The 23,041-nt window shown below is 36.9% G+C and overlaps 2 protein-coding genes across 2 annotated transcripts; one reads left to right on the forward strand and one right to left on the reverse strand.

Moving 5' to 3' along the window:
• The first annotated feature begins 9,546 nt into the window (after nucleotides 1-9,546).
• Nucleotides 9,547-21,657, forward strand: LOC131691943 (L-threonine 3-dehydrogenase, mitochondrial). The gene is made up of 4 exons (XM_058978723.1): nucleotides 9,547-10,090; nucleotides 20,535-20,683; nucleotides 20,743-21,118; nucleotides 21,178-21,657. Exons 1-4 carry the CDS (start codon nucleotides 9,961-9,963, stop codon nucleotides 21,588-21,590), a joined length of 1,068 nt encoding a protein of 355 aa, XP_058834706.1. The 5' UTR covers nucleotides 9,547-9,960; the 3' UTR covers nucleotides 21,591-21,657.
• LOC131691944 (uncharacterized) lies at nucleotides 21,604-22,699 on the reverse strand. Its single transcript, XM_058978724.1, has 3 exons — nucleotides 22,403-22,699; nucleotides 22,064-22,339; nucleotides 21,604-22,004 (listed from the first exon to the last, which is right to left on the reverse strand). The coding sequence occupies exons 1-3, from the start codon at nucleotides 22,601-22,603 to the stop codon at nucleotides 21,714-21,716; spliced, it is 768 nt and encodes a 255-aa protein (XP_058834707.1). The 5' UTR covers nucleotides 22,604-22,699; the 3' UTR covers nucleotides 21,604-21,713.
• Between the last annotated feature and the right edge of the window lie 342 nt (nucleotides 22,700-23,041).

Below are 23,041 nucleotides of genomic sequence, written 5' to 3' on the forward strand. Positions count from 1 at the left end.
CTACTCATTTGTCCTCTGTACACCCTATTCAATCATTTGAACGATTTCCAATCTCGATGATTGGGTTAAGCCGCTTTATTGTTACAGTACCGCAGATGCAACTGTCGCAATATTACGGCGAGTAAGTGGGTCATTTGTAGCAAGGGTACGATATGTCAACCGTGCCATTTGCTTTATTAAACAACGGTGTATGTGGTTGTGCAATATTTTTACTATAAATGTAATGAATGATTGTACATTTGCATTTTAAGAAACACTGCTTAGAGCTATAAAAATCTATCGAAGTCAGAAGAACATCATTCAGTCCAAAAACCCCGCTTGGAGGTGTGTCACGCGATCTGCGCAGTCGGCTTCATTGCGCACCAGTTAGTGCAGACTCCGTTTCTTCCTTCCGTTCAACAGTGGCTCACAATGACTAAATTTATCATCATACTAACTAAATATTTGTTTTCCTCTTTCGGTCAGTTGTTTTTGTTTTCCTCCCATTACCGTGAGAGTTTTGCTTGAAGATAATACCCAGAAATAGACGAAATATTTTCCCATTGCCTCTCCGCGAGTGCCGGCCGAGGGCCAATGTCAATCGTTGAACCCGCTTCTCAGGTTTGGTTGGTTATATCACAACCAGTAGAGCAGCGCTATGGGTCATCATCTAGTGGTTGTGGAGTTTGTCCAGTCAAGCGACTGCCACGCAGAGACAACTGCGTACCGTCTATTTAGAATCTAAATTGAAATTAACTGTGTTCATTGATAGCACTTTCGAGTCAGTTATTTGATTGAAGCTGTAGTTTGTGGTTGGTTTGGCTTCATTTTGTTCCAGTTGCGATCTAAAAGCCCTATTCTATTCGATGATATATGAACCTTACTAATGTGAGGGTGATCCCCAATTGCAAACAAAATCAAAACGAACATCTTTAGTAACGGAATACTTTTAAGTATGTCAGTTTGATAGTCAAAATTTGAATATAAAAATTGATTGATATTCGCCAAATTGTTTTCCAGAGGAAATTTACATGGAGCAAGATGACCTATATCTGACGGTATCGTGAATGACGCGCCTCTTCGACGTCACAAATATTTTTGATTGAGGTAGCACAGTGTGATAGTACAAACGATACAGATTTGATTTAGTTAGCCAAATTAATGTTCGTTAAAGTCAGCATGTTCTCAACGAGAATCAGAATCTCGATGTCCAAGGACATAGTTTTGAGGCACGTGATATGATACTGCCGAGAAACACGTTTTCTGTGCTTCTTTCGATTGCAATTAATTACCATAATCGGTTTTACTGAATATGCAAAAAATTGGGCGGAGATGCAAAGTGAAACAAAAACTGGTTTTAGGTTCTGCCATGCACTTGATTTGAGCAGTTTGGGTGACTAGCGATCGATAAATTTACAAGAATTGAGTATTTAGTAATAAAATAAAGAATAATCAGAAGCGCGAGCCTCATCATTCATAACACCCAGCGACATATTTGAAAACTGTTCGAATAAAATATGATTATTCATCAATCAACGAGCAACAATATTGTATCAAGAGATCTGTAAAACGGCGTTTCATTTGATGGTCCCCGTTCGAACGTGGAGCAAATTTTTGAATTTCTTTTTATTCCTGGTGGCACAACAAAAGCAGTATTAACGTCTAGCAACAGCTCCCTACCACAAACTCCTGTCTGCTAGCTCCTTTCCTCTGCATCTAACGACATTCGACGTCCACCAAGTTCTTTTATCACTAACGGCGGCCAGTTGGAGACTAGTTTAGCGGTGCATGCATTCTAGACTTACTTTTAATGTTTGGAGATAATTTAGAAACGATAGATCATCTCATCTAATCGATCTTATGGGGAGCTGTGCATTTTTTTAACGGATAATTACTAGGCCAGTTGAAAAGTCCCGGATCAAAAATATAGAAAAAATATAAAAAAATCGGATCTTTTAGCGTGATACAACAATTATAACGGCCTTCGATCAAATCAATACCTCTTTTTACACTGCCGTCAAGCCTTCTAAGATGCGCCTCTTCTCCAGCAATGATTTCATCATTTTAGTAGATTAATAATCGTCCTATGAGGCCATTTCCGAGTCCAATTCAGTCGGAGCATAATGCTTGTTTTGGAGCACCAGTCAACCAGTGATAATATATTTACGATGTCAGCTATATTATGGAATTGAAATTTTCGATCACTCGTTACGACTCAAGGGAGATCGATTTTATCAATTATTATTTTTTAATTATTTTGAAGATGTAATCACCTATCGAGATGTGTTTTGTACTCGTGCGACCAAATTAGAATTCTTTCAACTATCTTTTGATCGATGTGCACACTGGTTTAAAAAAGCCAAAACTTCACAAACTAAAGTACTTATTCATCAAACTTATGTTCTGTAGTGTTTCAAACCAGGAATTTTAAAAGGAACTATTGATGTTGGGTGTTTTCAAAGCATTGTGAATGGACCACAATGAATACAATAATAAGATTTAATACTAGCACTTAGAGTTTTCTATAAAAGATTCATAGCACTTATCCTCAAAAGCTTTTTAGCGAGATGTCTATGTTGTGAATGTAGTGCTAGATTTATTTCTTCTCATTTTATGTGCATTGACGCATTAAACATATTTATAACTAGTTAACAATGTAAACGTTAATTTATAGTGAATTTAGAGTTTTAAATTAGCGCTTATGATTGCTTGGATAATCAAGCGGCATAAATGGATGGCGGACCTTTGGCTCGAAAGGCTTTCTGACTGGACAGAATATGACTTCCGTAAACAGCGTCGTATTGAACAACGAAAAGAAAGATTAAGCTGCAAAGAAAACAGGTTACAAGATACCGTAACACCAACAAAAATAACAACGACAACTACAATAACAATTACAATAACACAGCTTCAATGACTATAAGCACAGGAACCACAACAAGTACAACAACGACAATAATTATAACTACAACAAAACAATAACAACAGAATCAACAACCATAACAACAAGAACAACAACAATGACAATAACAGCAACTACATTCCAAAAGTGAAGAGATTCATGGTAGTGACTATAATGTTTTTAGGGCTGATCGTGATTTACGATTAGCCCAAAGAATGTCAGGTGGAGGAGTTTTCTTCGCAGCTTCATCTATATTTTGAGCCTAAAGTTCACATATATGGAGATGTGTAAATCAGCGCATCTTAGACTACAATATATTTATTAGGAAAATTGAGTCACTAGGGCTAAATCAAATCAACCATACAAAAATCAACAAATGCGTTACTTGGATCTGGTGTTAACAAACATTTATTTAGGTTTTTGTGTTGATGAATCTCATTCTTCCTTATGGAAAGAATAAATCTTTCACATAGCAAGCGAGTTTTCTGTTTTTGTGCACAAGGATCACAATTCCATTAACCGTAATTTCGAAGATGATTATGAAAATATTAAATATGACTTACGCAGCGCGAATTGGCAATCCCTGTTAAAGAAAATATTAATTGTACAGTAGAAATCTTTTATAATATTTTGCGGCAAATAATACAGGAGGAAGCTCCGCTTACGAAAAAACCAAAAACAAAACAATGCATCCAAAAATCCAGTTTGGTTCAACAAGGACATCACTGAAGAAAACAGCAGCACACACCAGTTTTAAAGTTCGAAACAAAACTGCTCATAATAACAAATCAGAACCCTCTGCTGGGGATGTGATTATTTTCGTTTCAAGTTCACTTTGTTAAACACCTGCTTCGGTTATCATTTTCGGTCTTCAGAATATTGCAGTATTGTTTGGTCACCTGACACAAAGAAACATGAAGTTAGAATTAAGTCGATTCAAAAGCATTTCCCATTATATGCATATAGATAGCATTCCCTCTTCCATCTTATGAAGCACTTTGTATAAATATTCAAATATCGAAAGATCGTTGGGACTATGTTACGATTTCGTTCATAAACGATATCGTTATGCAGCGTATTGACTGTTCTTACCTTGTGTTAAAACTAATTTTTTCTGCGCCAACTTGCCAATTGCGCAATAGAAATCTGTTCGCGAACAAATTACGCTAAACTCGTACCGCTAAGCCAGATGATGGCTGTCTTTAACGGGCATTTGAATATTATTCACCTTAATACGCCCCGAACGAGTTTGAAGCAATATTTTAACTGCTTATGATATTACCGTGTTTAAGTAAAAACTTTTTATGTAATGTACTCTACGATTGATTGACGAATAAATAAATAAAAAAAATGTAAAAAAAATATATTTTCAAAACGCTTCTGAATAGTACTTAGTTTAGTGGTTTTTGACTAGAGGTGAATACACCGCCAGGGGTGAATTACCCGAGCAAACGAAGAGCCAGCAATACTCTCATGGTCATGTTCCAATTTCACTCACACTACATGGTGTTTTGCTGGTGTTTTAAATGGGATCAAGCCATGAAAACACTATCACCATGGTCCGGTAGATCCAACACAAAAACCATAGTTTGCTGTATTTATGGGTTATTGAGACCGTTTGATGGTGTTTTGATGGTGGTGAAATTTGGCATCGACCATATTTACGATCTTTTTAAGGGGTTTATGGTATCTGAACCCATAAGAATTTGCTAGGGCAGATTTGCACCAACTGCTTTTTTGTATTTTTGTATTTTTGCATTTGCATTTAAAAAAATCAACTGTTATCTTATTGAATATTCTCTTCACAGTTATAGAATAACATACCGATAACTTTAACGAAAACGAAGGTATATCAAATTTAACGTGAATATATGAAAACATTGATACATAGAGCAAATAAATTCAAGATTTGCTACAGAAATGTATTACGGCTGCCATGCTTGCTGCAATCGTTTTTTAGATACTCTGAAACGTATTCCTCTATACCAGCTTGATTCCTTTAACGTTTTGCTAACCAATACCAATTTTGTATGAAATGTAATCCAACCACTGCGTGGAGATAAAATCCAGACCCGGGGGGGTCCAACATAACGGCTCCTACCACTGCACAGTGGTCCAGAATAGAAATGTAGCATGAATTTTAACTTCTTGCTAAAACTAAATAACTTAACCTAGCAATATGCTTAGGAAAGTTGTTGTATTAAACAGTGTTAAACAGAAGTTAGGGTGGTTCCAATTTTAGCAAGATTTAAAATTGAACTTTTCAACGGTTCGAGATAGACCTTGACTGTCTTTGATGAAGCTGTAGAATAACACATTTTTTAGAGTAGAGTTTTAAGTAGAGTTGAGACTTGGGTTAAGAAAAACAGCTTTAATTTTTATGATGCCAAATGTCTTAAAATTGCATGAGTCCTCGGTTCTTATATCATACCGCATTTTTTGAGGATAGTCTCTAAGAAATTTTTTTTCAAGTTTGTACCAAGTCTCTACATTTGATGAATTTTTCTACCATTGTGCATACAACAAAAGAATAAAAACAGCATTTCCAAACTCAAGTTTCAACTCAAGTTCCCATGCTCCAATAAGGTAATTTTAACGAGACTACACCAGATTACCACAACTCAATGTTTCATGACATTGATAAGACATTTTTTCTTCCGATTGAGCACAAGTTTTGCATAGGAACTTTTTTTCGAAGTACCGAAACTATTGAGGTGTATCCGGTGTGAAGATTCCGGACGGCCATACATATTGGCATGCTACATTAGCTTTGAGTTAGGAATTCCGTCACGGCATTCCGGTTATGTCCAGACATTACCCGCTCAACTTCTTGCTCGTATGTGAGTGAAATAAAGATGTTTTTATGATCAATAGCCGATGAAGATTTCTTCGTGTCAGTTGCTAAGAAAATCGTTAGCATCCAGCCAGGCATAGCAAAAATTATTTCAAGAAACGATCAATTTGAAATCATCCACCAACATGCTCTTACTGTGAAACCCGATCTCGGCAACCCTTCTTGTGCAGATTTACGCGTTCATGCGAAAGCGAGAAGCAAAACACAAAACTGAAAAAAAAGCGTCAGCGCCCGGCTATGATTCATTCTTCATCGCATACGCAATGTTTTGAATGAAAGCAGAAAGGATCGCAAATGAATGCATTCTTTCATTTACAAAGATTCATTTAAAAACATTCACCGGATCGTTCTAATAAAAAAACTTGTCGTTCTTGTTTATAGACCTATGAAATTTTCACTTGGTGATCTCTTATTGTTGAGTAAGTAGTTTGCAATGTGCTGGTGAAAAAAATAACTTCTTGAAACGATTCCGTGCATATCACAATATCAATTTCAAGTGGATTGTAGTGCAATCTACTTCTCAACATTGATTATAGTGTACATTTGTACTATAAAGTTGACCTAACTCAACCAGAGAATACAATGTCACATTCATTTGTGAACTAAAAGTTGATTCACTTGTGAATGTTTACAGTACAATCTTCCGATTCAATCTGCGTATGAAGAACACGATCTTCTTCATTCAACAGAGTACGTGTCATTCTTTTACCTGGCTCACATCTTCGGAAGTTCATCTCCACCTACGTTCAGATGTGTTCTTTTGGAGAGTTTTAGTCGGATCGTGAATGAACGACTGGCTGCTCTCAAAGCAATGAACGGATTCGCCAAGAATCATGCGAATGAATAATAATTCCCATCCCTGTATCCAGCCACACATCAATGGAAATAGTTGACCCCATTTTTGATGCATAATTCTGTGACTTGTCTTTATATTTATCATCTTCCGTAATTTATATTTCTTTCTTCGTTTTCTTTCAGTTTTCATTTTGCGGTGGAATCTAGACCTGTGCAAAGTGAAACTGTCCTGAAAAGACCCAACTGATCGTAAATAGGAAGTAGAATAAGATTTGTCATCAAAGACTCCGACTTCCGTTTTTAAAATAATATACTTTGCACTCGGTCAGACTATATCGGATCGTCTTTCGGATCAAAAATAATTCGCTAATGACTTCGAAAGTACTGACTCAGAAATTTTCAGCCATTACAAATATCTCTCAAGTTCGCTCAAATAAGCTAAACATTATGTTGGTCTATATAAAGCAAGCAATTGACGTTACTGGTGACTGGTCGCTCAGTTATGACTACCACGTCTACATTCCCGCTCACTAAGTTAAGTGCGACGGCGAAGTCACCGTTTCGAGATTGTTATGCGTGTATCTACTGAACCACGGGATTGGCTTTTCCACGAATCCCTTGTTCCAGTGAGCAAAGATTTTGAATGGCAATCGCACTGGGTGGGTCAAAATGGTGTCATTTTCCAAACTCATGTCGGGTGACCTTTTGCTGGATTGCCTTGCATTTAATTACGTTTTCTTCGATAGGAATCGTCTACATGTTCAGATGTTTATCCAAACGGACCATTCTAGCAGTAAGGCTTGGAGTGACAATTGCTCAGAGAATCATGAGGATGGTTCTTGCATTTGAAGCACAGAAAAGTGTACCTATTGTGAGAAGAGTCTACCTTACCTACGACGCTCCGCTACACTTTAGCAGAAATAGTAATAAAGAGTTTCGTAACTCACCATCACAAATCATTATGCGCTCTTGGCTCCGGAAGTCTGTTGAAACCTCACATCTTTTACTGCTCCTAAAAACTATAGGCGATGAGGTTTCTTGTGAAAGCTTCGTTTTTTCACTTGAGAGACTGTCAAATATACCATCTGGTCTGACAGACTTTAGTCTTAAAAATATCATGTGACATTTCAACCAGAAATTGAAGCCTGCTTTGCTGCCCATGACCACATATCTATCCCACTAGTGGTTCTATGAAGCTGAGAAAATGAGCGAATGCAGAAATTTTCGCTATTTTGATTAAATTTGAAGTTTTTGCAGTTGAAATTTTCGTATCGTGCAACTCAAGCACGTTCGTTGTTTATACTTCTATCCATTGGTCTCTTTGGTGGAGGCAGTTGGCCTCCCCTTTGGATTTTCTTTTCAGGTCAACTTTCGAACAATAATATACCAGTAAACGGCATGGCTATCTTGACTTATAAAACAGATCAAGCCTTCAGCGCTCCCTCATTCATTCATCTGTACCATTCTTGCACGTCGAATACCTAACGTTCTCAGAATGTTATACATCGTCGACATCTTAACCGGAAAGATTAAGGGTAGATTGGCTGCCAACTCGTAGGGAAACAGGGATCTTCATGATGACAGTTTCAATCAACTTTACCCGTTGAGCTCAACAGAAATTATTTTTTTATCGAAATATCAGATTTATATACACTACCTGAATTGCTCAACAATCTGCTTGCAAGCCCGGGTTATAGAGGCATAAGAATTTTTCCATAACTATTAAATTCAAATTTAAAGCCTTCCGAAGATCCAAATATATTGAAAAAGTTTCTCTTACGTTTTTAAAATGATAAGCATTAGATTTTTGACAGTTTATGATAAGGGAAAACTGAACAACTTTTAAAAATTGCACAATTATACGAATTCATTGTTTTCATTGTAGCGAAATTCCAAATATCTCGACAACTATCGCATTTTGGAAGATTTTTGTTAAATGCATTTTATTTTAAAATGATACTTAGAATCATATTCTGTAATAAAATTACAGTTTTGTATGTAAATTAGTATGAAATTTATAAACATGTATAAAGTTATCGTTGGAAAAAAAATTTTACCAATAAGTTCTCCATATGATCACATTTAAAATGTTTCTTTTTTCTTTAGGTTTTTGTCAATAAAATATCAAAAAATGGATTTGGAATGAGAAAAATGTGAAAAATTACACAAAAATGTTTTAGTGTATATTTTGTTTATGCAGAAGTATTCATTCCCTGTAACTCGTTCTCAGATAGTTTTGTTGTATAAAATACGATATTCGAACATTTTTTTTTCAAAATGCTCTTGAGTCAAAATAAGGTTGGTACCAATACACGGAAGTCACTCTGGAGTAAAGAGGAGCAAAAAATACTTGCTCTTTTTTACTCTGGTTTGCTACCAGAAGAAAAAAGAGAAGAAGAGCGTACATGAATGATTTTCTCCGGAGTACTTCCAGTTCCTCCTGGTACTGGAACAAACCTATAATCTTATTGACTGGAAAATGTTAGGCCTTCCATGCCGGTGAAACATGTAAAATTGCATCGGAATCTAAGAAACAATTGAAATTCCTCATGAGTTCTGCACACTAATTAATGATCCAACGTACACACATGTGTAAGAAATGTCTCATCTCACTGGTAGGTTGATTAAGCCGGTTTTTGTATTATCCGTTGATTTCTGTATGCACTATGATCTTTCGATCGAAGCCAGCGAGGCAACTCCACATCTAGACGCAGGATATCGATACATCACACATGGACCAACAGTTTCACAACCCTTCTGAAGGAAGACGTGACCAGGGGTTTTTCACCTCACAAAATCTCAACAACCTCTGCTGGGATTGAACTAAAATAGTGCACAAAATGATTGAACTAGATTTCATTCAAATCTAATATGATTTTTTATACAGAAAACTTCCAACGCAATCACCGTTGCCGTTCATTAGAACAAGTTGTTGCGAACGAGCACAGCGAAAATTCGATCAAACTTGCCATAATAAGGGTGAATACTTGTGGAGTCTCGCGGTATCACTGGCGAGCCTCCCGAACAGTCACCATTCATCGTTTCTAACGGACGGTTCGAACTCTTGGGTTAAACATCCTTAACAATCTTGAAATTTAGAAAACCCGTTCTTTGATCATTGGTGCCTCGCCACTCTGCTGTGACCGTGCAGTTTTCTGCTCCCTTATCGGACAATACACATTTTTGGAGGGGTTAAAGCGTAGCATGCTGTGCGAGCAATTTTCCCAACATTGATCTAGTGCGGGGGCTATTTTTAACGGAAACGTTGACTTGTATACGGCTTCCATCACTCATATCGCGTGTTTTCCGCGTCACTTAGCCTGTCAATCGATTATTGGGAGGAAAAGGCAAAAATCTTTCGGCAGTGCCGGTGATAGTAGCATTTTTCCGCGAGTTGCCGGACCGTTAGCACGCATCGTACAAGGTTAGGATGATCCTGAAGAAGATCCTGAATGTTGGACTAGCTCGTCAGTTGGGTGGAATCCGGTTGCAATCGCAGCTACAGGCGGCAAGATTCATCTCCTGCGAGAGGAGGAGTAGTCCAAAGATTTTGATAACAGGTATGGATAGTGAAAGTGACTGGTGAAAGTAGTGGCAGACAAATGGTGTCAAAATAGGAATTTTTTGTACTTGTAAGTTAATGCCAGTTCGGAAATCAAAGAATGGAATAGATACAGATCGGAATGATTGAAAGAAAGTGAGATAAATGAGGCTGAAATGAATGCAAATAAATTAACAAATGTTACCCTAGATGTATACAAATTATTGTCATAAAATGCTGGATTTTATTTTTTACTTCAATCGCTTTAAGGCTGATTGACTTACGCGTATACAAGATACATTGAGTGCATTTGTTTTTCTGTGATGTTTGGTCCTAACGAGTTAAAGAGGCCGACAATCACGTGGTGAGATCCAAGGCATAATTGAATCACAGGTCTACATCGCGCAAATGCAATATGGCAATCTTGTAACGCTAATCGTCTTGGTGGGCTCTTACAATACGTTTATGTGACATGCCTCTTGGTGGCATTTTTTTGGAACGAGTATTTTAAGATGATGAACAATTTTCGCTTAAGAAAACAAATTTAAAAAACTTTGTTGCAGAAAGCTTGTTTGATTTGGTTTATTCTAGTAGAATGCTTAATTTCTTGCGAGTGACTGTGTTCAAATTTAGCTAGAATCGCTATAATATATAGGGTTAGGGCAACCTAATTCATCTTAGCTCCTCTATTCATCCTTCCCATTTGAACACATTAGTTAGAGCAATGTCTGCTATCTCTATTCAACGTATCAGCTCAAATGGTAAGATGAATAAGGGCAAGTTGTATTCGACTTTTCTCTTCGCTCAAACGCCAGCATTTTACATTTTCCAGACAAAAAGATTAATTCTACTGCTTCTTAGGAACGAAGCAAAGATGATGATACCAATTTAAGCGCAATCCAGTCACTCTAAGTCGAGTTATAAACGAAATAGTGTGATATTCTGATTAATGAGATGAACAAGGATTCGTCTACCCTATTAATTCGAGAAGAAAGCGAAGCAAAGCCCCAGTAGGTACTACATTCTGTTCCGGAACGTGCCCTTCTATTTCGACGGACTTCGTCTCCCATTCTTGGTAAATAAGAGAATTGCAGGGCTGGTGCTACGATCCTACTGACCACTAAGGATCCTTTCTGGCTGTTGTTTGCCCATACAACGAGTGGTTAAAGATACCAGCATATTATGTTCTGAGCCGCCAACCCAGTAAAAACTAGCTTTAAGAAAGTCGAATACAGTGCGCTGGACTACTATTTTTTTAAGGTTCCAAGAACAATGACCCATGCAGGCTTCAACAAACTAAACCTAAAGATATGATCAAATTTCTAACAAAATCGTTTGGTGCTAGATAGCACGCCGACATGCTATATATACACAGAAAAAATATTTTGTAATTTTAAGTTTATTTTCATGCACATATTTGGAGCATGAATGTAAAATTGAGTTCTACCACAAATCCACACGACTTGTGGTGCTTTCTTCAACGAATTTAATCATAATTGTACACGTTCATTGAAAACTACAGTTTCATTAAACGGAAAACCAATGCACTTCAGTGTATTTTTACTCCAATATTGCTGTAAAATGGATGACATGTAATATTACACGTATGAAAGTGTAAAATCTTATGCTTTTTGATGCTCTAATTGAGTGCATTGATTTTAACGTAATTTTCAATCAAATTTTTGATTCAAGCTTTCTATGTTTACATTCGTATTGATTTACATGTCGTTTAAATTTCATTATTTTTTTGTGTGTATTTCTGTTGATATCAATTATGTGTCTTCTATTTTGAACTACATATTACACATTCGCGTAAACCGCACCGTGTCCGCAGGAGAGGGAGTAAATGTATGCAAATGCGCAACCTTCACTAACTATCACTCACAAGTACGAACAGATTGTCGTTATCCCCCGCTGAACTTTTTATCTACAAGGCACACGCGTAGAGTGTTTTATGTGCACTTTACTTTATTCAAGTGTCTTTGATGGATAGATTTGATATTATTATTACGGAGTTATAATATTCAACTTGAAAACATTAAGATGCTGCATAAAGTTTTGCCCATTATCGGAAACATCTCGGAATTTGTTTGTTTCAAAATGAAAACAAAATGCTATGATTTTATTATAGTTTAAAGATACAGTTTGGATATTATGATATTATATTATATATTATTATTTATCCCTCTCAAATGAAAATTTACACTTTGGGCTTGATACATGAAACAACCTTCTGGACAAGCAGCTGGTTAACCTCAACGGCCGCCATTTCTCAGTATCTGGCCATTAAATTCTTAGACATTTTGCTGCACTTCAGTTTAGCTTTGCTCGTACTTACTTTCGATCGAGAACCTTTTTTGACGCTGAATGAATAACTAATGTTTATTTTTTATTTTTATTTTACAACTGTATTTTGGCACTTAGGGTGGCTCAAAAATTCAACATTCACGAATTTAAGGTGCACTATATCTAAAATTTAATTTTCAAGGAATAAGTGTAATGAATTTCTAACAGAAGGAATAATTTTTAAATTTTTGATGATTTGGAAAGACATCTATAAATTACATTAAGGACCCTGGGTAAATAAACACTACCATGTCCCCGTATGGGACAAAAAAGACATTTATTTCCGGAAAGTAGACTTGTTTTCAAGTATCATGCACTACAAGATCTTTCCGAAGTTTAAAAAAAGTACAGCGACTATGAACATAATGACTTTTATTTAATGCATTAGTATTCTGCATCTCTGAACTAGAAAAAAGGCCCGAGCGACACGTATAAGCTCAACGAATAACTTTTCAAGTGAAATAAGTTTGACTCTAATCGGAATCTTAACTAAAATAGTATATTCATTTGAATAACAATAGTTTGAAAGCAAGATTTTTCGAATTCATTATCTATTTCACCTTTGCAGTGAACCGATAATAGGCTGTCATCGTGAACCGGACCTTTCTTGTCGATATTCATTTTTTTGCAATAAGTCGTATCGTTATATCCAGGCTATATCCATGTCATGTGTATGCTATATGATTCGCGGCACAAATCTGTATCTCATCTGCAGAAATTTCTACCGCATCGGCACAAAACTATCATCGACATTTGTTTGTAATTATTTTGCATGTGGATTTTACGGCTCAAATGCGGATCGGCAACACGCCGCGTTGCGCTTGTAAAGTTTGTGTTATAGGTCCCGTGATTGTTAACTTATACGATAGACATGTTTAGTGTCTTCTTCAAGTTACAACAAACCATCGATCTTGTGCGGAACAGGCTGAAGAAGGCATTTCTGAGAACGATAAGAAAAAATATGATGCAGTTATATCTGTATATTGACAGTTTTGAAGGAGTATACGGAGATCGGAGCCTACCAGTACATTCCGAACCAGGGTGATCTCCCTAGGGGCCCGAAGAGAATACAATAATTAAGACCTGCGTAACAATAATCGGTGCATACACAGACAATCTGTTCGATATCGTGATAGCCGTTGCCACACGCGTAGATACCACTATTCGCGAGTTCAATACGTCGTAGATGAGCGTCCAACGTGTAGTGATTGGACATGCCCCGTAACATCGCACGAATTAAGTCGAGACCCACCTTCATTCTACGATGTTGCTAGCTTTCTAGCGTCATCTGACGAGAGATATTGCAAGTTCGTTGAAGAAGATTGACCTTTCGTAGATATCACATTTAAAAACGCCCGCCTTAGCTAAATAGTCCGCTACTCCATTACCCGGGATGAGGTTATGTGAGATCACCCAAACTAAGGCAATCTTGCTCGATCGTGCCGATTAGTCACGCAAGAGCTCCCATATTTTCCTTAGGAAATACGGAATGTGCTTTCTAGGTTTCACCAAACGATAAGTCTCTATAGAGCTGAGGCTGTCCGAAACGATAAAGTAATGATCGGTGGGCAAAGTTTAATCCCAAAAGTATACTGGATATCAGTGATTTCTGCGACGTGAACTGAAACAGGATCATTGGGCTTGAATGAGACGTTCAGGTTTTAATTGAGTATACCGAAGCCAGCGGAGCCGTCGAGGCTTGACCCGTATGTGTAAAACAACTTATTGCAGTCGACTTTACTATGAAAGATGTTTGGGATCACTTGCGGGCGATGCCATAGTTGCACTGGTTCACGCTTCCTTGAGAATACGACTAGATTGGCTTTCACCCAGCTGGAGGACCCAAGCAAACACTCAGACAGATTGTCCCAAGTATCTTGCAAATGGTTCTTAAAAATCGACCTGTAATAGAGACTACACCGTCATTTGCAAGCTATCTTAGCGTGTAGGAATGGACAAGACATTTCGTCGCTGTTGTGCTATCTTATGACAAACGCCATTTTGGGGTAAACTGAGTTAGATATACAACATTACTAATCTGAAAATTCTCTACAAAATGGCGTTTTCAGAATTTTGAAATTTTGCTTGGTTACTGAGGTATAGCGAAAAAAGTGATGAGAAATTGTCAGTTTTTTGCTTTAAATCACTGTATCTTGGGATTTGCTTAAGTAATGTAGAAGTTTTAGATGTTTTTATATGTAAAAATGTCTGAGGAACACAATGGCATAATAATTTTTAAAATAAAAATACATGTATTGCGAGAAATATGCAGTTTTACTTTTAAATTGACAATATTTCATGTTTGGCAACACTGTGATTAAAAATTACTATTTTTTATAGATTGCTTGCTCAATTTCCTTCAAAATGCATCTTATCGATTGTTTCTAGGCCGAATTAAGCCGAAGATATTAATAAAAGTTAATAATTGATGCTTTTTTTCCATGGAAAATTTTCCATGCACAATTATGACACGCCATACAAATTTTGCCATCAATACACGCCTACGACACGTGTGAGTGCGACTTTTGTTTACATTTATAGTGAAAACTCGCAACATAGTCAACCGAACTTCGTGATATTTGAGAGTTTAATACAGAATAGATAGAAGCATTAATTGTCTTCTTTGAATTGTTTTTACCATTTATAAGTTTCAAGATATTCAATCTCAAACTTTAAAAATCGTTTTTCTCGAAATGTGCTAAATGGCGCTTGTCATAAGATAGCACAACAGCGACGATTTGTCAATGTCATTCACGTAAAAATTTTAGAGAAGGAAGCTTCGACATGAGCCTTGGGGAAGGCCCGTATAACTAAATCGTGATATCGATAAATCACCTTGCGAAAAATCCATCTGTTTTGCAGACAATAAATTTTGCAAAAATTTGTTTAATACCAGTAAAAAGGCCATGCTGTTGCAGCTTCTCTGAAAGAATTTTGATAGAAACTGAGTCAAAAGCCCCCTTAATGTTCAAGAAACTACTGCCATCTGCTCTTTGCTAGTGTAGGCCATTTGAAGAGCAACACAAGGCCATCGTTCGTCCATTTGCCTTTGCGGAAGCCAGATTGTATATCTAACAGTTCGCCATTTGCTTCGACTGATTGTCGAGGCGAAACAAAATCATTTTCTCGAACAATTATCGGATGCAAGATAGCATTGCAATCGGTCGATACGAATTGTGGTCGGAGGCAAGTTTTTCGTGGTTTTGGATGGCGATAACAATGCTACCCTCAAGAAACTTGTTAAATAAATTCAACAAGCGTCTCTTGGCAGAGACTGGCAGATTCTTCAACAAATTTGATTCTATTTGGCCCTGGAGCTTTATTGTTTCATGCGACGCGGTAGATCTTCTGTGCCGGAGTGGAATCCGGACAAACCTGCTTGGCGAAATTGAATATCCAACAGTTTAAATATTCCATGCGCTCGTTAGTACTGTTACGAACTCGCATACGTCGGGTCCAGCCCCAAAGAGTGGATTTATTGCGATTACTCGTATTTCCTGTCGTAGAAATTTTGCATAACCCAAGCTGGTGCTGTAATAAGTTGCTTCGATATATTCTAGGGTACGTTGTCCGACCGCATCGGTATATCCATTATGCGTTTTACTTTCTAGTATGTTGAAAAAACGCTTATTAAATATGTTTAGAAATGTTTTCTAATTAATAATAACAGAAAAACAAATGCAACTATGACCTATAAGTGTTTGTTAAACTAATAGATATTTCGAGGCAATAGAGGAAGTTTGTGGTAATGTACGGGTATGTTTAGTACAACATGTCGGCAACTGTGCACAAAATCAAATGGTCATGACATTATAGAAATGTCTGTTCTTTCAATCGAACGTTTGTTTGAAGAAGCTTGAGAGGCTCCGAATAAAAAGGTTCAAAAATATTGAAAGGATCACTCGAGGAAATCGTCACGTGTATTGACGAACGAAGATATTGTCGCTGGATTAATGGTAGCTTCTGACCCTATATATTTTCACATTGAAACGTGAGAAAAATTAGAATATCCACTCGAAGACTTACTAACTTCAATTACTGTTTATTGCAAAATAGCTAATTAATTTAAATAAAGCCCAATAAATACAAACATGTGCGTTAGTGCCACCATAAGCCTAAAATATGCCTGACATTCATTGGTTTTTTAATAATATACCGTCCAACCGAATTGACACACTTAAATCAGAACTTACGTTTTCCAGATTTGTAGGAAATTTCTTTATATGTGTTTTGGGCCCACCCTAGTCAATCCAATATGATTTATTATGATATAATATATGCCGAAATTGAATTCATATTACTAAAATAACCTATTTTCGTGGCTTCGAAAGTTTTAGATTTTGGCCAACTTTTGTTCTGAGTGGCATCACTGTGCGCAGTGTCAACATGCGCTCGAATAACAATAGCGTCATCAGCAGAGCTCGGAGGAAGATACACAACACCTACACATATAGTAGCATCTTGAATGCAATCATTTACCCTCAGTTGCTCAATACCGTTGTTGTTAGTTGTGTTTCGTTTTGACAATAGCCGGTTGGATACCGCAATAGGAACACCACCACTTCTCATTTTTCAGTATTTCATGGTCAACGATCATTGCCGAGCACAGTGGTCCAGAATGTAAATTTAGCAGGAATTTTAACTTTTAACTAAAATTTAATGATTTAGCTTTACAATTTGGCAAAGTTGTTGTAATTTCAAGGCCCTTTTTTTAGTTCAAACAGAAGCTAGGCTGGTTCTAATTTTAGCAATATTTAAAATTAAACTTTTAAACGGATTGAGATAGAGCTTGACTGTCTTCGATGAAGTTGTAGAACAACACATTTTACTCAAATTTTATGAAGCTACGCAAGATTTAGCTTTTATACTTTCTATTGCACGACAAATCCAAATGTTAGCTCTAGGGTGTTCCTTAAAAAACAGTTTTATTTCTATAACTTTTGAAGTTTTTATTTTACACTAAAGTACTCTATGAACAACTTGAAGATTATTTTAAGGCGCATAATTTTCTTTAAATACCAACTACTAAACTTTTTTCGATTCAAAGTTACGAGAACTTTTTACAAAAATGTAACTTTTTCAAATAGCATTATCTTCGATTAGGGCACTTAACATTAAATATCGTTGCTGTTATATTAAATAGCATGCTTTGTAGTATAGATCGCCAAAAAAAGGCAAATGCGATATTTTTTTCGTCTTTGAATATTTACTCAAAAAATAGAGAAGCTATTTTGAGACAAATTGTTCTCCTTCAAAATAACTGAATGTATTTTTTAAGTGATCTTAATGAAAAATTAAGCTTGTAAAAGTAACATAAAGAAAACCACTTTTTAAGAAACACCCAAATTTTTTTAGTAAATTACTTGTAAAATGAAAAGTACATGACATAAAGTTTCAGTGTCTTTGAAAAAGTTTTTTAAATTTTTTTTTGGACAATTTTCTGGAAAACAGCGAAGCTCTATCTCGAACCATTAAAAAGTAAATATTTTGTATTTAAAAAAAATTAGAATCACCCTACCCATTATTTAAAATAAAAGAAAAGTATTGTAAAGTGCATTTTCTTATCATGAAGACGAAACTATATTTTTTATATTGTATTGTGTGATTTAAACATATTACAAAGGGTCTATTCATGAAAAACCAAAAATTTATTATAACTTTTTGAGTTTTCATTTTTTTTTCAACCTATCCTTCAGATGATGTCGAATATTTTCTTCTAACACATCAAAACGCCAGCTTCTATTATTCAAGATATATAAGTACTTATAATATCAAAAATAGATTTTTTGAAACCAACTTTATGAAATTTTAGAAAAAACGCGTTCGTCATTTTTTGCTCAATTATAACTCTAATCATGACCTTAGTTATAGTTAAAAAAGAATCTTTTGTTGGTCCCAATGAGTGTTGTTGTTTTTCCAAAGAACCCCATTTTTTGGCGAAAATGTGCTCATAACTCTACAGCGAAAATAGTTAGATATGTGGTGCCATGAAACAAATTATTCGCCTTAAAACAATCTTAAAGTTACCTGAAGACTACTTCAGTTTTAAATCAATACCACGAGAGTTATTTGAATAAAACAGTTTTTCTGAGAAATACTAGGAAGCACACTTACCTTCGATTTTAAATTAGTTGTAAAATTAAAAGTATGACAGATAGAGCTTTTATGTTCTCAGCGAATTTTTTCAAAATTTTTCGTTCTACAACTTCGTTGAAGGTCGTTTGGCTCTAGCAAGAATGATTAAAAAAATTATTTTTTGATCTTGATAAAATTAGAACCACCCTAACTATTGTTTTAACAAAAATAAGGGGCTCTCAAACTACGAAAACTTCTCGAAAGACTTAATAAGGCAAAGTTGTTTCGTTTTAGTAAAATCGCAAAATTCCTGCTAAATTTGCATTCTGGGCCGTTGAGGGCGCTATTTGATCCTAACTTTAATCGAGTTGATTTGTTCGTTAAATCATGTTTCAGTTAAAACCACTAGAGAAGATGAGGTAAAGTTTCTAGAAAATGGTAACACCAGCCGGAAGTCCGTGAACATACACTGTCAAAGTTGGATAACCGTAAATCAATAGCATCCCAAGAAATAAACAAAAACAATAATGTGATCTTCTCATGTATTTATTGTGGTTAGTGCAACAAGGATTTGCAGCTCTTATAAATAATGTTTTACTATTATATCAGTGCATTCTAGTTCTATTTTTACCGTTGTTCATCTGCACATTTTTCTGCAACTTTTTTGGAAAATTGGCCTGAAAATATGATCTTTTTTAGTTGTGGTTACATTTTAGAAAAAATTTCACCTTTGTACATTTTCTGCGTGATCGTACTCATCACCCTGTAATTCTGGAACCGGAAGTCGGATCCATTAGAAATTCAATAGCAGACTGTGGGAACGTTGTACTTTTTATTTGAGACTAAGTTTGTCAAAATCGGTTCCGCCACATTCATACACACACATACATACATACACACATATATACACACGCACAGACATTTGCCGGACTCAACGAACTGAATCGAATGGTATATGCCACTCGGCCCTCCGGGCCTCCGTTAAGCAGTCGGTTTTTAGAGCAATTGCAATACCCTTCTATTGAGAAAGGCAAAACTGATTTTTAAAGTGTGTTAACGAAAATATCTTATGACAACGAAATGGTTGTGTTTAGAGAGTTAGTATCTTCAGTAAAATTACTTAAAATAACATTAGCTGCAACTTTTCAGAAGACTCAAACTGTCTATCTCCTTCCAGTAATAATTTATATCTCAGAAATGCCTGTACACTTCATTTTGGAATATGACCGTCTACTTCTGAAAATCCGTCTGTATAACTCCAAAAACTTGTCTGAAGACACTTAAACTCAAAACGTTATGGTTTAGCCGCAAAATAGTGGAAGGCATGAAATTGCACATTTTGACCACTGTGCGGGGGTCCAAAATTGTCCAAATGATGTTAAATTTGGCATCTGAACTTATTTTGACATATGTCACAGTATGAAGAGAGGATAGCCTGATATTTAAAAAAAAATGCGATGCTCTATTGTTTATAAGCAACATGGGCATAAAGGGGTTAATCGGTATTACTCTATTTCTTATGGCGGGGGGGTTTGCACCGGGGCAGTTTTGCACTTTCTAGCAGAAGTGGAAATGAAACACGTCTAGTGTTCTGCTCTTCTACTAGAAAAACCAGTGGGGTTTTTCAATGAAAAACCCCATTAGAGAGCCGAATTGATTTTGAAAAGCAGTCAACAGGTTACCCTGGATTAAAACGGAGAATTCTGAATGTTTAAAAAATCTGACCAAATCCCAGAAATCTACCAAAGGCCTTGCTTGTTCAAATGTTGGTTTAGTTTAGAAAAATCTGGGAAATTACCGATAAATCTGGAACATTGGCAACGCTTCCAAGAAAATAGAGAAGAGTCGTGAATCAAACTCTGGTTCTTTAAATTCAAAATCTTTGACTCTTTGGGTCTGATTATCTGTACAAAACATCTCACCTTTTTAATTTTTTTTAATTTTTGAGCGATAGCCATCTGATCTTCATAGAGCGATCAAATAACTATTTCCTAGCATAATTTTAACGTTAGTCTTCCTTAATAATCATTTCCTACTTGCAGGTGGTCTCGGTCAGCTCGGAACGGAATGTGCGAAGCTTCTCCGCAGCGTCTATGGCGAAGAGAGTGTTATTCTTTCGGACATCATTAAACCGAGCGAAGAGATTGTGAACAGTGGGCCCTACATATTCGCCGATATCCTAGATTTTAAAGTTTGTTGTATCCGTTACGCTTACGACCTAATAAAAACTAAAATGCAATGCATTTTTAGGGCCTCCAGAAAATTGTCGTGAATCAGCGCATTGACTGGATCATTCACTTTTCCGCTCTACTCAGTGCAATCGGGGAGCAGAACGTACCGCTAGCCGTGCGGGTCAACATCGAGGGTCTTCACAATGTGATTGAACTAGCGAAGCAGTACAAACTACGGGTTTTCGTGCCAAGTACGATTGGTGCTTTCGGACCGGACAGTCCGCGGAACCCTACTCCGAACGTTACGATCCAGAGACCGCGAACCATCTACGGTGTGTCAAAGGTGCATGGGGAACTAATAGGAGAGTACTATCATCACAAATTTGGGCTGGATTTCCGTTGCTTGCGATTCCCGGGTGTCATCTCGAGCGATCCACCCGGTGGTGGAACCACTGGTAAACTGAAACGTTCTATTATTTTCTAATAAATTTATTCTAACTTATGTTCATTCCAGATTACGCGGTAGCAATATTCTTTGAGGCGCTGAAATCTGGAAAGTACGAGTGTTACCTCAAACCGGATACCCGTCTGCCCATGATGTACATCGAAGATTGCTTACGATCGTTGCACGAGTTTATGATCACGCCACCGGAGAAGCTAAAACGAAGAGTGTATAACGTTACGGCGATGTCGTTTACACCGGAGGAACTGGCGAATGAATTGGCCAACCATGTGCCAGAATTGCACGTTAGTTACAAACCCGACAGTCGGCAGCTGATTGCAGACTCGTGGCCACAGGTATTTGACGATTCCGATGCTCGTCGTGACTGGGGATGGGCACCGAAGTACGACCTCAAAAAGCTAGTGGAACTAATGGTGAACGACGTACGGGAAAACTATATCAAAAAGGGACGAAGCAGTGTCTAGTATTGTAGGGAAGTTTAATTCTTTAACACGCTATTGCACGCAATGTTCTATTAAAGTTTTCAACAAAGTTCGCAAACAATTTCATTTAAAATCCTCTATTCAATGTTGTATCCCACTTTCGATTCACTGCCTGCTGTCCGGTCTCGTGGTGGGTGTGGGGCTCTTTTTAAGCCACTGTTCGCACTTTTTCTTAGAGGATTCGATTTGATTCCAGGGCACTTCGTCTCGGGAAAGCCACTCGAAACGCCGATCGTCGTAGAGGTTATAGTAATTGTGAGACATAGGGAATCCGTTTTCCACCGAGACGGCATCAAGCATTCGCCATACACCGGACAGTGAATCGTTGTCCGGAGGGACGAAGGATTCATCTGTAGGAGCACGCCGAACTCGGCGATCCTTTTTCCGAAGGGCTTCCTAACGAAAAATCATATAATCACTCATGTGCAATTAATGGCGTTCTGGTTCAAACTTACTCGTTTCTTTTTTTCCTCTAAATGATACTTCAATTCGCACTTTTTCAGCATGTCATCTATAAATTCTTTAAATTTAGGACTAAATTCTCCAGGATCGGTCAGCAAGAATTCTTCTTCCGGTCCTGGTACTTTTCCTCCTTCGCCGATTAAAAAATCATTCTCTTCGATATCAAACTCATGGTCCTTCTTTTCGGCCATCATTTCATCGTAAACTATTCGGAACTCCGGCGTAAACTGATTCAGTAGCATCTCGTCGCCCTCTCCGTGGTCAGTTTTCTGAAATAGCCATACACTTTAAATGAAAGCACTCGATATTTAAAATTAATATTAGTAGCTCACTCGTTTCCGCTGATCCAGCAGAATGTAGGATTCATCCAAATCCGAGAACGGCTCGGAAAGCTCGCTGTGTTCGGAAAGGCTATCAACCGGTTGGAATGATGGCATTTTTGTGGACGATAGTGGCCGTAAAATGTCCAGAATGTTTTGGGAAAAGTTCTTTCGAATCAACGGATCTTTGCTGGTTTGACTAGAACCGTCCATACTGGCTAATGTTTTTTTGGTTAATGTTCCCCTACATAGGAAGTTTTCGCAATAACCATCGTTAAATCAATAATTCCCGTTGCTATTGCATTCTAAGATCGAGCACGTGGGTGCACTTGACATTATGCGAGCCTGACCCAGTTTGGTACTCATGGGGATGTGTTTGTAAGGTTTTCATGAAAAAATGGTAAGTTGGAGCAAAACCAACCCAGTCTGAAACCCGTTTATGCAGATGTAATTTTTAAAATCAACTCTTGCAAGCAGTTTGAAATTTTTGCACTCGTGAGCATCTACTTCGACCAGATAAAGAAAAGCTAGCATGTGATATAAAGGTTTATGTTGTCTAACTTTTCGCGGCAAGGCAGCATCCGACCTTATTTGTTCGTGTTATAATATGAGATGATATTTTTGCGACTAAAATTGTAAAATAACCAAAGC

Source organism: Topomyia yanbarensis, chromosome 3 (genome assembly GCF_030247195.1).
Source record: "Topomyia yanbarensis strain Yona2022 chromosome 3, ASM3024719v1, whole genome shotgun sequence".
Lineage (NCBI taxonomy): Eukaryota > Metazoa > Arthropoda > Insecta > Diptera > Culicidae > Topomyia > Topomyia yanbarensis.